General features: G+C 48.7%; 1 protein-coding gene across 1 annotated transcript in view; it reads right to left on the reverse strand.

Annotated features, from left to right (window-relative positions):
• The window catches only part of map6a (microtubule-associated protein 6a), a 65,519-nt gene extending 48,362 nt beyond the window's left edge, over positions 1-17,157 (reverse strand). The window contains exon 1 of the mRNA XM_070891347.1: positions 16,954-17,157. Coding sequence (XP_070747448.1) covers positions 16,954-17,157 — 204 coding nt within the window. The remainder of the gene's footprint in view (positions 1-16,953) is intronic.
• Between the last annotated feature and the right edge of the window lie 402 nt (positions 17,158-17,559).

Genomic DNA, 17,559 nt, shown 5'->3' on the forward strand with positions numbered 1-17,559 from the left:
TGATCAGATCAGCCATGATCGTATTAAATGGCGGAGTAGGCTCGAGGGGCCAAATGGTCTACTCCTGCTCGTTTTTCTTATGTTCTTACATGTGATGTGCTGTAAGATTGTATGAAACCGTGGGGGAGAATTTGACTTCCTCTGCGTCTCCTGCGGGGGGGGCGGTAACGGGGCGCTTAGGGTTTACCGACCGGGGCGCAGCAAAACCATCGACGCCCGCAAACTTCCCCGGCGGGTTAGCGTGGCGCTAAAGCCTACCGCCGCGATCTCTTGCGCCCCGGAGACCTGGAGATCGCGACGTCACCCGGTGAGCAGCACCCGGTTACTGCCCCAGATGTAAAATTTGTTCCCGTCCCCTTGCACCATCGCCGGGCGTTGTGACCTCGGTGTGGTGATCCACGTGTTTGGTTGCGAGGAGGAGCTGAAGATTGGCCTGCTCTGGCAAATACTGAGTACCGGGATAAATCAAGTGACTCAGGTTAGTCCGACAGCTATGATCTCATTGATTGCCGTTTGGGGAGCGCTAATTGAAGGCAGCAGTGGTCAAGTAGTGCAACATGTAATAATGTCCCCTGTGTGCTGTTTTTTTTTTATTTGTTTTTTCCAGCCCACGATAGCTCAGACCCTGCGCTCGCTCAGGATGCTTGGGGCTGCTGTGCGCGTATCGCAGGTGCCGTCGACGAACACACACACACACACACTTAGCCTCCATTGACCTCAGCGGTGGCCCGTCCCTTTAAGGGAGGGGAGGAGCCTTTAAAACCGGCAGCGCTGCTCGGGACATTGTACAGTGCTCTGCCGTTACCGCCCCTCTCGCTGTCATCATCATAGGCGGTCCCTCGAACAAGGATGGCTTGCTTCCACATGAGTTCGCAGATGTTTCAATGAAGGACCCGATATTCCAGTCCTGAACTCCAGGGGCGGAAGATGCCTGTGCGTGGATTGTTTTAACGTGGGGTGGCCGTTGCACACCAGCCACCACACGGGCTTCACAGAGCTAGGTCTTGGTCCAGTGGCAAGGATTACCCAAGACGACTGGAGACCTGCTCTGCTGCACAGACCTAGTGCGCACACATATCGCAGTGGGGGCTGGCCCGTGCTGCCCCTGGGGCCCTTGCCTCTTCTGGGACCCGTACCCTCATTTGCCACACCTCCGCCACGATCTCTCACCGCTCCTCCGCCACAAACATTCCTTGTAGCGCTCTAAGGGAAGTGGTTAGCGCTTAATTTAGGGGCTTAATACTCGAAACACGTACACGGCAAGCGAGCCCCAGGTGGGCAGAGGAAACGTTTCAAGGACACCCTCAAAGCCTCCTTGATAAAGTGCAACATCCCCACCGGCACCTGGGAGTCCCTGGCCAAAGACCGCCCTAAGTGGAGGAAGAGCATCCGGGAGGGCGCTGAGCACCTCGAGTCTCGTCGCCGAGAGCATGCAGAAACCAAGCGCAGGCAGCGGAAGGAGCGTGCGGCAAACCAGTCCCACCCACCCTTTCCTTCAACCACTGTCTGTCCCACCTGTGACAGAGTCTGTGGCTCTTGTATTGGACTGTTCAGTCACCAAAGAACTCACTTCAGGAGTGGAAGCAAGTCTTCCTCGATTCCGAGGGACTGCCGATGATGATGATGAGAGTACTAAAGGGGAAGTTCCTGTCGAAATCAATTGTGTAGTGCCCAGCGATACTTTTGTGCAAAAGTTATCGCTTTAAACGGGTCTCTATACAAATTTCGAGCCCAATCGGTGTTGTTCCAGGATTCAAGTGACAGTAAACCCAAGACTGAGTCCCCAGGCTGGGAAGTAATCGAGAGGTTCAGACAGCTTATACATCAAATCATCAATTTGTGGGAGTGAGTTACAAGCTGGAATCTAACGGAAGGATTTACCTATTGGATAATGAATACCTGTGAGTGAGTTAGAGGCTGGAATCTAATCACGGAGTTCGGGTCTAGGTGGGTACAGAGGAGTATATGCTCTATGGTTTGGTGGCTTTAGGACTGCAGAGGCGGAAAATGTAATATATCTGGCAAGAATTAAATTCCAGCCATCCTGTATTTCTTGGAAATTGTTTCCGAGCAACCTGTAAGTGAATTATTTCATGTCCGTATTGTGGCATGTTTGATGCTTATCGCTGACAATAAGATTATAGATGAAATGTCATACTGGAAACAGAACTGTAGAGTTCAGGAAATCAGGACTAATGGTCAAATTTATCAATTATTTTCTACTCCTGCAAACCGGGAGTGTGTGAGAGGATTCCAGGGGCCCATGAGGACACGGAGAGAATTCTTCTCTGCAATCCCCAAGTGAAATAGGGCAGAGAATGTGGCCTCTTCCAGCCCCACAACCCTCTGAGATCTCTGCACTCCTCCAACGCTGGCCTCTTGCACAGCTGCCTGGGCCCCAAGCTCTGGAGTTCCCTCCCTAAACCTCCTTCGCCTCTCCTAAGATGCTCCTCAAAGCGTACCTCTTTGACCAAGCTTTTGGTCATCTGCCCCAAAAGCTCCTTATGTGGCTCAGTGTCAAATTTTGTTTGACAATTCGTCCTGTGAATCGTTTTGGAACAAAGCGATATAAAAATACAAGTTATTGTTATTGTGCCAACTCTATCTCCTTCTCCTTCGACTTACAAAATTCTTACAGGGCTTGACAGGGTAGATGCGGGGAGGATGTTTCCCCCGGGCTGGGGAGTCTAGAACCAGGGGTCACAGTCTCAGGATAAGGGGTCGGCCATTTAGGACTGAGATGAGGAGAAATTTCTTCACTCAGAGGCTGGTGAATCTTTGGAATTCTCTACCCCCAGAGGGTTGTGGAGGCTCAGTCTTTGAGTATATTCAAGACAGAGATCGATAGATTTTTGGATATTAAGGGAATCGAGGGATATGGGGACAGTGCAGGAAAGTGGAGTTGAGGTCGAAGATCAGCCATGATCTCATTAAATGGCGGAGCAGGCTCGAGGGACCAAATAGCCTACTCCTGTTCCTATTTTTTATGTTCTTATATTCTTAATGTACACCCTGTTCCGCTCCAATTCCATCCATTTCTCAGGGACTGTACAAATTGTTCTCTTGACCCTAACCTTTCTGATTCGGCAGATATTGCAACTCCTGTGGGTTGCCCAGCAACAGAACACACAACCAATGAGATTGAGTGTGTGCTTGTGGCTGGAGACCTGAGCAGCATCCGTCACAGGCACAGCTCTTGTCTCTGATCAGCAAAATGAGGAGTTGAGGTAGAAGATCAGTCATGATCTCATTGAATGGCAGAGCAGGCTCAAGGGGCTGAATGGCCGACTCCTGCTCCTAATTATGTTCTCACGACCCCTGGCCGGCATTCTCACACTTTACGTCCTTGATATGTCTCAGTTAAAAGCTGGCAAAAGATTATCTTTAGTATTGTTCGCCCTGATGTGATCATATGCCGCCCCCCCTCTTCCCCTCTTAAACTTAGGACCGAGATGAGGAGAAACTTCTTCACTCAGAGAATTGTGAACCTGTGGAATTCTCCACCACAGGAAGTTGTTGAGGCCAGTTTATTAGATATATTCAAAAGGGAGTTAGATGTGGCCCTTACGGCTAAAGGGATCAAGGGGTATGGAGAGAAAGCAGGAATGGGGTACTGAAGCTGCATGATCAGCCATGATCATATTGAATGGTGGTGCAGGCTCAAAGGGCCGAATGGCCTACTCCTGCACCTATTTTCTATGTTTCTATGTTTCTAAATTTCAGTTTAGCTTTTTTTGTCTTGCCAGCTGTGGCTCAGTGGGCAGCACACTCGCCTCTGAGTCAGAAGGTTATGGGTTCAAGTCCCACTCCAGGGACTGGAGCATAAAAAAAACAAGGCTGACACTCCCAGTGCAGTGCTGAGGGAGTGCTGCACTGTCGGAGGTGCCGTCTTTCAGATGAGACATTAAACCGAGGCCCCGTCTGCTCTCTCAGGTGGATATAAAAGATCCCATGCACTATTTCGAAGAAGTGCAGGGGAGTTATCCCCGGTGTCCTGTGGCAAATATTTATCCCTCAATCAACATAACAAAAAAACAGATTATCTGGTCATTGTCACATTGCTGTTTGTGGGAGCTTGCTGTGCGCAAATTGGCTGCTGCGTTTCCCACATTACAACAGTGACTACACTCCAAAAAGTACTTCATTGACTGTAAAGTGCTTTGAGTTATCCGGTGGTCATGAAAGGCGCTATATAAATGCAAGTCTTTCTTTCCTCCTTTCTCAATAATCCCAGGTGTACAAACCTCCAAACAAATATCTCACACGTTAAACTACCAGGGGGAGAGATGAGGATAAATTATTTTTATGCAGTAAGTTGTTCTGACACGGAATGCGCTGATTGAAAGGGCGGTGGAAGCAGATTGAATAGTAACTTTCAAAAGTGGAGTTGGATAAATACTTGAAAAGAAAAAAAAAACACAGGGCTATATGGGAAAGAGAAACATAGAAACATAGAAATGTACAGCGCAGAAGGAGGCCATTTCAGCCCATCGTGTCCGTGCACGGCCCTCGGTCAGCAGCCCTGAAGGTTACATATAAACCTATGAACAATGAACAATGGCGGACAGGTAAAGAGCACCCGGCCCAACCAGTCCGCCCCACACAACTGTGACATCCCTTATACTGAAACATTCTACACTCCACCCCAACCGGAGCCATGTGATCGCCTGAGCGAGGCAAAAACCAGATAAAAACCCAGGCTAACTTATGGGAAAAAAAATCTGGGAAAATTCCTCTCCAACCCATCCAGCCAATCGAAACTAGTCCAGGAGATCACCCTGGCCGTATTCGATTCGCTGCAGTACTTATCATAGGAGTGGGGAGTGGGACTAATTGGATAACTCTTTCAAAGAGCCGGCACAGGAAAATGGGCTGAATGGCCCCATTCTGCGCCGTATGATTCTATAATGTAACAATGCAAATTATTTTAAGGCATCTCCTGCAGCCAGCATTCTAAGTTTAGGTTCCTGTTTGTCACTGCAGACCTGGAGGAACAGTTTAGTAACGTCCTGAGTGAGGATCATCTGTACGTAAGAATTAGGAGCAGGAGTCAGCCATTCGGCCCCTCGAGCCTGCTCCGCCATTCAATAAGATCACGGCTGATCTTCGACCTCAACTCCACTTTCCTGCACTATCCCCATATCCTTCGATTCCCCGAGAGTCCAAAAATCTATCGATCTCTGTCTTGAATATACTTTGGGGCAGAGAATTCCAAAGATTCACCACCCTCTGAGTGAAGAAATTTCTCCTCATCTCAGTCCTAAATGGCCGACCCCTTATTCTGAGACTGTGACCCCTGGTTCTAAACTCCCCAGCCTGCATTTACCCTGTCAAGCCCTATAAGATCACATAGGAAGGTCACATGAATTTCACCAGCAATGCCCTGTACCTAGAAGAAACATAAAAATGCCGTGCCCTATCGGACTGTTTTCCAGGGGAAAAATAGTCAGTGAGTTAGCATGGGAAAACAAGGCATTTGTCACCTGCTTCACCACTGCCACCAAGTTCATGGTCTACAGGGCTGTAGTAATACCCGCCCTCCTGTATGGTTCAGAGATATAGACCATGTACAGCAGACACCTCAAGTTGCTAGAGAAATATCACCAATGATGTCTCCTCAAGATCCTACAAATCCCATGGGAAGACAGACGCACCAACATCATTGTCCTCGTCCAGGCTAACATCCCCAGCATTGAAGCACTGACCACACTCGATCAGCTCCGCTGGGCAGGCCACCATAGTTCGCATGCCAGACACGAGACTTCCAAAGCAAGTGCTCTACTCGGAGTTCCTTCATGGCTCCTTCAGCAGAAACGCTACAAGGATACCCTCAAAGCATCCCTGATAAAGTGCGTCACCTCCATTGACACCTGGGAGTCTCTGGCCCAAGACCGCCCTAAGTGGAGGAAGTGCATCCGGGAGGGCGCTGAGCACCTCAAGTCTCAACGCCGAGAGCATGCAGAAATCAAGCACAGGCAGTGGAAAGAGCGTGAGGCAAACCAGTCCCACCCAACCCTTCCCTCAATAACTATCTTTCCCACATGTGACAGAGCCTGTGGCTCTCGTATTGGACTGTTCAGCCACTTAAGAACTCACTTCAGGAGTGGAGGCAAGTCTTCTTCGATTCCAAGGGACTGCCTATGATGATATGCATCAAAATTCTCATCCTTATTTTCAAATCCCTCCATGGCCTCGCCCCTCCCTATCTCTGTAATCTCCGCTAACCCCACAACTCCCCGAGATCTCTGCGCTCCTCTAATTCTGCCCTCTTGAGCATCCCTGATTATAAACACTCAACCATCGGTGGCCGTGCCTTCAGCTGCCTGTGCCTCAAGCTCTGGAACTCCCTCCCTAAACCTCTCCGTCTCTCTACCTCAGAAGAATGAGAGGTGATCTTATTGAAATTTATAAGATAATAAGGGGGCTCGACAAGGTGGATGCAGAGAGGATGTTTCCACTCATAGGGGAGACTTAAAAACTAGGGGGCATTGTCTCAGGATAAGGGGCCGCCCATTTAAAACTGAGATGAGGAGGAATTTCTTCTCTCAGAGGGATGTAAATCTGTAGAATTCTCTGCCCCAGAGAGCTGTGGAGGCTGGGTCATTGAATATATTTAAGGCAGAATAAGGGAGTAAAGGGTTATGGGGAGTGGGCGGGGAAGTTGAGCTGAGTCCATGATCAGATCAGCCATGATCTTATTAAATGGCGGAGCAGGCTCGAGGGGCTGAATGGTCAACTCCTGCTCCTATTTCTTATGTTCTTATGTTCCTCCTTCAAGATGCTGCTTAAAACCGATCTCTCTCCCCCAATCTCTCTCCCCCAATCTCTCTCCCCCCATCTCTCTCCCCTCTTTCACCCCTTCTCTCCCCACCACCCCCCCCCCCCACTCCCCCTCTCTCCCCCTGTGCTAATTTCTACTTATGCGGCTCGGTGTCAAAATGTTATCTCATGATACTCCTGTGAAGCGCCTTGGGATGTTTCACTACAACAAAGGCGCTATATAAATACAGGTTGTTGTTGTTATCGGTGCACCGTTGCTGTGAAATATGCACGATATGCCTGCAGCTGCTTGGAAGGAACCGGATGCGTAGAAGGTCAGCTCAGCGATAGCCACGGGCAAAACCAATCAGGACCTGAAACCTGTCTGAACGTTCGGCTCGAGCAGGTTTTCTGATTGGGAGGGAAATCAAACAAGCCAATATCAGGATGGGCTTTATGCAGTGATTCAGACACATATCCCAAAGACGGCCTCAGCCCCAGCGGTATATAGCCATCAGGTTGCCTAGCTCCGATAGGTGAGAGGTAAGGGAGGCCAATGCGGCACCTGACCTGGCACAGCACGGCCGGGTACAGAAAGAATTAAAGGTTTTCGTTCCACCGCTCAGCCCATGCAATTTTTAATCACACCTTTGCCACCTTCGCAACTTTGTCACTCCCCTTTAAACTGTCAGCCGTGGCTCAGTGGGCAGCACACTCACCTCTGGGTCAGAAGGTTGTGGGTTCGAGTCCCACTCCAGAGACTTTGAGCACATAAATGTAGGCTGACACTCCCAGTGCAGTGCTGAGGGAGCGCCGCACTGTCGGAGGAACAGGACTAAGGGAGCGCCGCACTGTCGGAGGGGCAGTGCTGAGGGAGCGCCGCACTGTCGGAGTAACAGGACTAAGGGAGCGCCGCACTGTTGGAGGGGCAGTACTGAGGGAGCGCTGCACTGTCGGAGGTGCAGTACTGAGGGAGCGCTGCACTGTCGGAGGTGCAGTACTGAGGGAGCGCTGCACTGTCGGAGGGACAGTACTGAGCGAGCGCGCACTGTGGGAGGTGCAGTACTGAGGGAGCGCTGCACTGTCGGAGGGACAGTACTGAGCGAGCGCGCACTGTCGGAGGGGCTGTACTGAGGGAGCGCTGCACTGTCGGAGGTGCAGTACTGAGCGAGCGCGCACTGTTGGAGGTGCAGTACTGAGGGAGTGCCGCACTGTCGGAGGGGCAGTGCAGAGGGAGTGCTGCACTGTCGGAGGGGCTGCGCTGTCGGAGGTGCAGTACTGAGCGAGCGCTGCATTGTCAGAGGGGCAGTACTGAGGGAGCGCTGCACTGTCGGAGGGGCAGTACTGAGGGAGTGCTGCACTGTCGGAGGTGCCGTCTCTCAGATGAGATGTTGAACTGAGACCTTTTCTGTCCTCTCAGGTTGATGTAAAAGATCCATGGCCACTATTTCGAAAAAAACCAGGGAGTAGGAATGGTAGCATAGTGGTTAACTTGCAGGACCAGTAATCCAGAGGCCTGGACTAATGATCTGGAGACCCAAGTTCAAATCCCACCATGCCAGCTGTGGAATTTAAATTCAGTTAATGAAATAAATCTGAAATAAAAGGCTCGTATTATTGAATGGTGACCATGAAATTGTGGATTAAAAACCTATCTGGTTCACTAATGTCCTTTAGGAAAGGAAGTCTTCTCGTCTATATGTGACTCCAGACCCACAGCAATGTGGTTGACTCTTAAATGGCCCAGCAAGTCACTGACTCAGTTGTAACAAACCGTTCCAAGAAACAATAATAAGAATAAAACTGGACAGCCCACCCTGCATCAATGTTGGCACCAGCGTCAGACATGACACACACAGCCCAGTCAACCCTACAAAGTCCTTCTCACTAACATCTGGGGACTTGTGCCTAAATGTGGGAGAGCTGTTCCGCAGACTAGTCTAGCATCAGCCTGATGTAGTCACCCTCACATAATCATACCTTTCAGCCAATGTCCCAGACTCCTCCATCACTTTCCCTGGGTACGTCCTGTCCCACCACCAGGAGTGGCCCTGGGAGTCCTCAACATTGACTCTGGACCCCTATGGCTTCAGGTCAAGCATGGGCAAGGAAACCTCCTGCTGATTATCACCTACCGCCCTCCCGCAGCTGATGAATCAGTACGCCTCCATGTGGATTGTTCAGCCACCAAAGAACTCACTTCAGGAGTGGAAGCAAGTCTTCCTCGATTCCGAGGAACTGCCTATGATGATGATGAATCAGTTCCCCTCCATGTTGAACACCATTTGGAAGAAGCACTGAAGGTAGCAAGGGCACAGAATGTACTCTGGGTGGGGGACTTCAACGACCATCACCAAGAGTGGCTCGGTAGCACCACGACTGACCGGGCTGGCCGAGTCCTGAAGGACATAGCTGCCAGACTAGGCCTGCAGCAGGTGGTGAGAGAACCAACACGAGGGAAAAATCTACTTGACTTCATCCTCACCAATCTACCTGTCGCAGATGTCTCCGTCCATGAAAGCCGTGATCACCGCACAGCCATTGTGGAGACGAAGTCCTGGCTTCACAATGCGGACACCCTTCATCGTGTTGTGTGGCACTCCCACCGAGCTAAATGGGATAGATTCAGAACAGATCTAGCTGCTCAAAACTGGACATCCATGAGGCGCTGTGGGCCATCAGCAGCAGAATTATATTCCACCACAATCTGTAACCTCATGGCCCGGCATATCCCTCACTCTACCATTACCATCAGGCCAGGGGACCAACCCTGGTTCAATGAGGAGTGCAGAAGAGCATACCAGGAGCAGCACCAGGTGTACCTAAAAATGAGGAGCCAACCTGGGGAAGCTGCAAAACAGGACTACATGCATGCTAAACAGTGGAAGCAGCATGCTATAGACAGAGCTAAGTGAACCCACAATCAACGGATCAGATCAAAGCTCTGCGGTTCTGCCACATCCAGTCGTGAATAGTGGTGGACAATTAAGCTACTAACGGGAGGAGGAGGCTCCATGAATATCCCCATCCTTAATGATGGCGGAACCCAGCACGTGAGTGCAAAACACAAGGCTGAAGCATTTGCAACCATCTTCAGCCTGCTGCCGAGTGGATGATCCATATCGGCCTCCTCCTGAGGTTCCCACCATCACAGAAGCCAGTCTTCAGCCAATTCAATTCACTCCACATTATATCAAGAAGCAGCTGAGTGCACTGGATACAGCAAAGGCTATGGGACCTGACAACATCCATCACCTGTAGCCAAGCTGTTCCAGTACAGCTACAACACTGGCATCTACCCGACAGTGTGGAAAACTGCCCAGGTATGTCCTGTCCACACAAAGCAGGACAAATCCAATCCGGCCAATTACCGCCCCATCTGTCTACTCTCAATCATCAGCAAAGTGATGGAAGGTGTCAAGCGGTAATTACTCACCAATGACCTGCTCACCGATGCTCAGTTTGGGTTCTGCCAGGACCACTCGGCTCCAGACCTCTTTACAGCCTTGGTCAAAACATGGTCAAAAGAGCTAAATGCCAGAGGTGAGGTGAGAGTGACTGCCCTTGACATCAAGGCAGCATTTGACTCAGTGTGGCATCAAGGAGCCCTAGTAAAATTGAAGCCAATGGGAATCAGGGAAAACTCTCCACTGGCTTGAATCATACCTAGCACAAAGAAAGATGGTTGTTCGAGGTCAATCATCACAGCCCCAGGACATCGCTGCAGGAGTTCCTCAGGGCAGTGTCCTTGGCCCAACCATCTTCAGTTGCTTCATCAATGACCTTCCCTCCATCAGAAGGTCAGAAGTGGGGATGTTCGCTGATGACTGCACAGTGTTCAGTTCCATTCGCAACTCCTCAGATAATGAAGCAGTCCATGACCGCATGCAACAAGTCCTGGACAACATTCAGGCTTGGGCTGATAAGTGGCAAGTAACATTCACACCACACAAGTGCCAGGCAATGACCATGTCCAACAAGCGAGAGTCGAACCATCGCCCCTTAATATTCAACGGCATTATCATCGCTGAATACCCCATCATCAACATCCTGGGGGTCACCATTGACCATAAACCTGACTGGACCAGCCACATAAATACTGTGGCTACAAGAGCAGGTCAGAGGCTGGGTATTCTGCAGTAACTTTCTCATCTACTGACTCCTCAAAGCTTTTCCACCATCTACAAGGCACAAGGCAGGAGTGTGATGAAACACTCTCCACTTGCCTGAATGCAGCTCCAACAACACTCAAGAAGCTCGACACCATTTAGGACAAAGCAGTTCACTTGATCGACACCCCATCCACCACCTTCAACATTCACTCCCTCCACCACCGGCACACCGTGGCTGCTTTGTGTAACATCTACAAGATGCACTGCAGCAACTCGCCAAGGCTTCTTCGGCAGCACCTCCCAAACCCGCGACCTCTACCAGCTAGAAAGACAAGGGCAGCAGGCGCATGGGAACACCACCACCTCCACGTTCCCCTCCAAGTCACACACCATCCTGACTTGAGAATATATTAGCCGTTCCTTCATCGTCACTGAGTCACAATCCTGGAACTCCCTCCCTAACAGCACTGTGGGAGCACCTTCACCACATGGACTGCAGTAGTTCAAGAAGGCGGCTCACCACCACCTTCTCAAGGGGCAATTAGGGATGGGCAATAAATGCTGGCCTTGCCAGCGACGCCCACATCCTGAAACGAATAATTTTTTATTAGCCCTGGCCAATATTTATCCCTCAACAAACATCACAAAAAACAGATGATCTCATCATTATCACATTGCTGTTTGTGGGAACTTGCTGTGCACAAATTGGCTGCTGCGTTTCCCACATTACAACAGTGACTACACCTCAAAAGAGCATCATTGGCTGTAAAGTGCTTTGGAACGTCCTGAGGTTGTGAGAGGCGCCATAGAAATGCAAGTTCCCTCCTTCATTGTCTTGAGAACTTCTTCTGGTTCTGGTTTTTGTATGAACACGTCCTGTTTCCTCATTACTTAGATTCCTGATATCTAGAATGGTCTGGGTTGCGTGCCTAAAGAACAGCAAAGAACCAGAACATTGAGATTTCACACCGTAAATTGGAGTAAACAGAGGAGTGTCACGGCAGACTGGCTTTGAGGTCTTATAAAGATAGGTTGAGTAGGTTGGGCCTTAACTCATTGGAGTTTAGAAGAATGAGAGGTGATCTTATTGAAACGTATAAGATTCTGAGCGGGCTCGACAAGGTGGATGCTGAGAGGGGAATCTAGAACTCGGGGACATAGTTTCAGAATGGATTTCCATATAAGTCATAACAAGAGGTTAGGATCTCATCATAAAATGTGACTATTGTGTTGTCTTTTTTTTAAATTACAATTGCATTAAAACAGAACAAGCTGTAAACCAACAGCAGGTGGCTGGAAGCAGGCTGGGATCTTTTTGGTTTATCAAGGGAAGATGCACCTCGTGGGGGAATCGAGAACTAGGGGGGCATAGTCTCAGAGTAAGGGGTCACCCATTTAAAACTGAGATGAGGAGGAATTTCTTCTCTCAGAGGGTTGTAAATCTGTGGAATTCGCTGTCTCAGAGAGCTGTGGAGGCTGGGTCATTGAATATATTTAAGGCGGAGATAGACAGATTTTTGAACGATAAGGGAGTAAAAAGTTATGGGGAGCAGGCGGGGAAGTGGAGCTGAGTCCATGATCAGATCAGCCATGATCTTATTAAATGGCGGAGCAGGCTCGAGGGGCCAAATGGTCTACTCCTGCTCGTATTTCTTATGTTCTTATGTTCTTGTGGCATGAACAGGTTTGCAGCCACCTGAGCTTAGGAAGCCAGGTCACAGTCTGAGAATGGATTGGCCATTCTGGATTGGCTCTGAGGCCAATCTGAAGTTGCTCTGACCTCCCCCTCTATCCGTATTGGGGCAGCTGGACTTGATGCCGGAGGAGCAGTCAGGCAAGGATGGAGTCACCTCGCTCAAGGGTGAAAAATATACGCTTTCAAACTACCATTCCAGTAATTCCTGTTCGGTCTAGTATTTCACTTCTGGAAATTCCCTCTTTTATTCATTACCTCAAATTTCTCCCAGTGACAGACAGACCTATAGCACACCAATATATCACCCGGGTGTCGTCTAGCTCTAACTCTCTCCTGGATGCAACCCAAGTTTGTTAGATGCAAGACTTGCATTTCTATAGCACCTGTCACCACCTCGGGATGTCCCAAATCGCTTCGCAGCCAATGAAGTGCTTCTTTGAAGTGTCATCGCTGTTGCAATGTAGGAAACGTGGCAGCCGATTTGCGCACAGCATGCTCCCACAAACAGCAATGTGATCGTGACCAGAGACTCTGGGGGAGATATACGCTATCGCCCCTTGTTTGGGGTTGGTGACAGTTGGGAGGTGCGCGACTTAGCGTCAGGTGCTGAAGTCTTGCCCCTTTCCAAAAATTCGGCTTAGCACCCCCTCGTGGAGCACTAAAGGGGCGGACACCATGAATATAGGCCATTATTTTAAGGGGGATGGAGTATAAAAGCAGAGAAGTCCTGCTACAACTGTACAGGGTATTGGTGAGGCCACACCTGGAGTACTGCGTGCAGTTTTGGTCTCCGTATTGAAGGAAGGATATACTTGCATTGGAGGCTGTTCAGAGAAGGTTCACTCGGTTGATTCTGGAAAGGAGGGGGTTTGATTTATGAGGTTGGGCCTATACACATTGGAGATCAGAAGAATGAGAGGTGATCTTATTGAAACATATAAGATAATGAGGGAGCTCGACAAGGTGGATCTGTAGATGAAGAAGGGTCCTAGTCGGACCACCATGGGGCGGGGGTGCGGCGCGATCAGCTCACCACTTGAGCAGAGTAGCGGGCAGAGTGATCGCGGGGGCGTGAACCCATGAAGAGAAGGTAGTAACAGGGAAACAACTAAGGTCATTTAAAAAAAAAATCTTCCTTCGCCTGTAATTCTCGTCCCTGTAGTGGCCGCCCACCTGTATCTGCCGGCGCGGGTCACTAATGGACGCACGGTGATGGCGTGAGAGAAAGATTGCAAAGTGCCGCAGTACAGCGGGACCTGGGGGTACTTGTGCATGAAACACAAAAGGATAGTATGCAAGTACAGCAAGTGATCAGGAAGGCCAATGGTATCTTGGCCTTTATTGCAAAGGGGATGGAGTATAAAAGCAGGGAAGTCTTGCTACAGTTATACAGGGTATTGGTGAGGCCACACCTGGAATACTGCGTGCAGTTTTGGTTTCCATATTTACGAAAGGATGTACTTGCTTTGGAGGCAGTTCAGAGAAGATTCACTAGGTTGATTCCGGAGATGAGGGGGTTGACTTTTGAGGCAAGGTTGAGTAGGTTGGGCCTCTACTCATTGGAATTCAGAAGAATGAGAGGTGATCTTATCGAAACGTATAAGATTATGAGGGGGCTTGACAAGGTGGATGCAGAGAGGATGTTTCCACTGATGGGGAGACTAGAACTAGGGGACATAGTCTTAGAATAAGGGGCTGACCATTTAAAACTGAGATGAGGAGGAATTTCTTCTCCCAGAGGGTTGTAAATCTGTGGAATTCGCTGCCCCAGAGAGCTGTGGAAGCTGGGTCATTGAATAAATTTAAGGCAGAGATAGACAGTTTCTTAACCGATAAAGGATTAAGGGGTTATGGGGAGTGGGCAGGGAAGTGGACCTGAGTCCATGATCGGATCAGCCATGATCGTATTAAATGGCGGAGCAGGCTCGAGGGGCCGTATGGCCTACTCCTGCTCCTATTTCTTATGTTCTTATGAGTCGTTGTCAGGGCCACGCCCTGGGCGGTAAGGCAACTGTGCGAATGCATTGAATTTCTCGCCCTCTCTTTTAGTGGCGTTACTTGACGGTACATATTTGCCAGGGCACCGGGGGAAGGTCTCCTCCGCCGTTCTTCAAAATAGTAGCTTGGGATCATTTACGCCCAATTGGGAGGGCAGATGGGGGGCCCTCGCTTTACCGTCTCATTTGAAATGTAGCACTTCTGACAGTGCGTCGCTCCCTTGTACTCAAGTCTCTGGACCCATGACCTTCTGACTCAGAGGCGAGTGTGCTGCCCACCGAGCCACAGCTGGCAACTATAGATTTAAGGACAAAATCTATAATTTAATGGCGCTTGTTTTTCATGGCGCAAGGAGATACAGATTGGACTTTGGTAACCATGGGAAAGTTTTTAACCGCTGTTTTGTTAATAGTTAGACTCAGAGGTGCTGTTTTGATGAATCATCACACAACCAATAAGGGATTAAGTGGTTATGGGGAACGGGCAGGGGAGTGGACCCGAGTCCATGATCGGATCAGCCATGATCGTATTAAATGGCGGAGTGGGCTCGAGGGGCCATATAGCCTACTCCTGCTCCTATTTCTTATGTTCTTATGCAACCTTGATGTGGGAGAATACCATTTATTGCACTAGGATTGTATCAATACTGATCATAAACGATGTATCTGAACAGGATTCTAGTGTTCACTGCAGTGCTGATAACAGCTCCCCTGTATTCCCAGACACTGCATTGAAATGCTGCACTTCAGGTGGTATGACGCAGTTTGAGAGGGTCGTGGTCAGACGAGGGGCGTGGGAGCTGGATCAGAAATAAAATGAGGTGTCCGCAGGCTTTGTGGCATAAAGGATTCCCAGCCCAACTGGTGAGGTGTGCCTGAGAGGTCGATACTGGATTGGGACTGGGCGGTCAGTAATGTTGCAACCGTGACAGGGTGTGTGTTTGATTCTCTCTACGTGTGTGTGTGTGTGTGTGTGCATCTGTGTGTTTCATCCTATTGGGTGAGTTTGCAAAGTCACTGGATGTTGAAAATCAATTTTGGAAGAAAGAAATCCGAATCTATAATATTGGATCCGACAGGATGGTGTTACATTCCCACATAAATTTAATTAAGGTGAATAAATGTGTGTGTCTACCTTAAAGGGGGGATTTTAATCGATCTCCAACTTAACGCTGATATTTTACAATTAATTTGCACACAACTCATTTATTGATGTATATATGGTTGAACAAGGTAGATATCTAAAATTGGTGGATTTTGTCAGACTACCTATCTATCTATCTATCTGCATATTTATCTACCTATCTATCTCTCTATCTATCTATCTATCTCTCTATCTATCTATCTATCTCTCTATCTATCTCTCTATCTATCTGTATATCTATCTATCTATCTATCTATCTGTATGAATATCTATCTTTCTATAATATATATATTATTTATGATTCCATTGGCCAGTTTTTAATTCAGTTTCACTGACTGGCGTCTCTCCTCCAATGACTGCAAGCTGTGTATTTAATGAATATTAAAAAGCTCTTTTAAGGGAAAGAAAGAGGGTCACTGGGTCGCACATCCAGAATGTAAAGAATACCAGGGTGGGAAAAAACACCAAGCAAGTGCTTGCAAGGACACGACAACGAGGGAGGGAGGGAGAGAGGGAGGGAGAGAGCTGCAGACAGCAGTTAGAAAGGGCCTCACATCTGCTGACTGGAGACTATGTCTGAGGAGACGGAGGAGAGAATTAGCAGATGAAGGTATTCTTAGGCACATTACATTGTACCGCCAAGGGGTTGCATGCAGTGCTGAAACACACAATCTTAGTCTGGGATTGATGCTATTAATCCCATGCAAAATCCCATGCTGACTTTAGCCCTGCAAGGTAGATAGCATTTCTAGAATTAATGATTTGTCTGTCTGTCTGTATATCTATCTGTCTATCTATCTATCTGTATATCCATCTATCTATTTATCTATCTATCTATCTATCTATCTATTTATCTGTCTATCTCTCTCACTATGTGTCTGTCTATCTCTCTACATCTGTCTGTCTCTATCTATCTATCTATCTATCTATCTATCTATCTATCTATCTATCTATCTATCTATCTCTCTATTTATCTGTCTATCTCTCTCACTATATGTCTGGCTATCTCTCGATGTCTGTCTATCTGTCTGTCTGTCTCTCTATCTCTCTATCTATCTATCTATCTATCTGTCTGTCTGTTTGTCTGTCTCTCTCGCTCTGTCTGTCTGTCTATTCCCCTATATACAGAGGGCTGTGAATTGCAGTAGGGAGAATTACGAAATTTCAGCCCACCAAAGCTTTGCATTTATTTAAAAAGAGCTGCAGATGAAATTTAAAAAAAAGAAAATAAGGTAGAAACGGTACCTCGGTCGTCTTGGCAACAGAATCCTGGTCGCCCCCGGAAGGCTGTGTGTCGATGCCGGGGGCTCGGAATTGGTGGTGGGGAGTCGCCCCATCGGTGACCTCGGAGTATTTGGTGAAAACCAGGGGCACGGCGATGTCAGCCTTGTCCAGCTGGTTCCAGAAGCGAGCAATGCAACAAGCCCGGCTGATGCATGGCCAAGCCATCGCTGTCCAGGGTGCTGAAAGCCTTCTTTGGCTCTCCTCCACACCCAGCACCTCTCCTCAAAAACCCACCCGCAGACCTCCTCCTGCACGCCCCACAACCTCCTGGATTTGATTCTGTAAGAATATTTTTTTGCTGCGAGCTGCTTGGTTAAAAAATGTTTTTTTTTATATATATATATAAAAGAAAGAGATCTGGTAACCTTCAGAACGAAGCACTCAAAAGCATAGTTGGGGTCCTGTGGCTGACAGAGCTAAAAGCAGACATGTCCATTTCCAAGGAGCCACACCCTCTCTCTGCTTCTAACATCCTCGCTCTCAGGATGTTCAAAGAGGGAACCGGAGCCAGATGAAAAAAAAATCCTGCTCCCTTCCTTCGTCAGCACACGCTGTGGCTGCAGAGCT

Source organism: Pristiophorus japonicus, chromosome 10, assembly GCF_044704955.1.
Source record: "Pristiophorus japonicus isolate sPriJap1 chromosome 10, sPriJap1.hap1, whole genome shotgun sequence".
Taxonomy (NCBI): Eukaryota; Metazoa; Chordata; class Chondrichthyes; family Pristiophoridae; genus Pristiophorus; species Pristiophorus japonicus.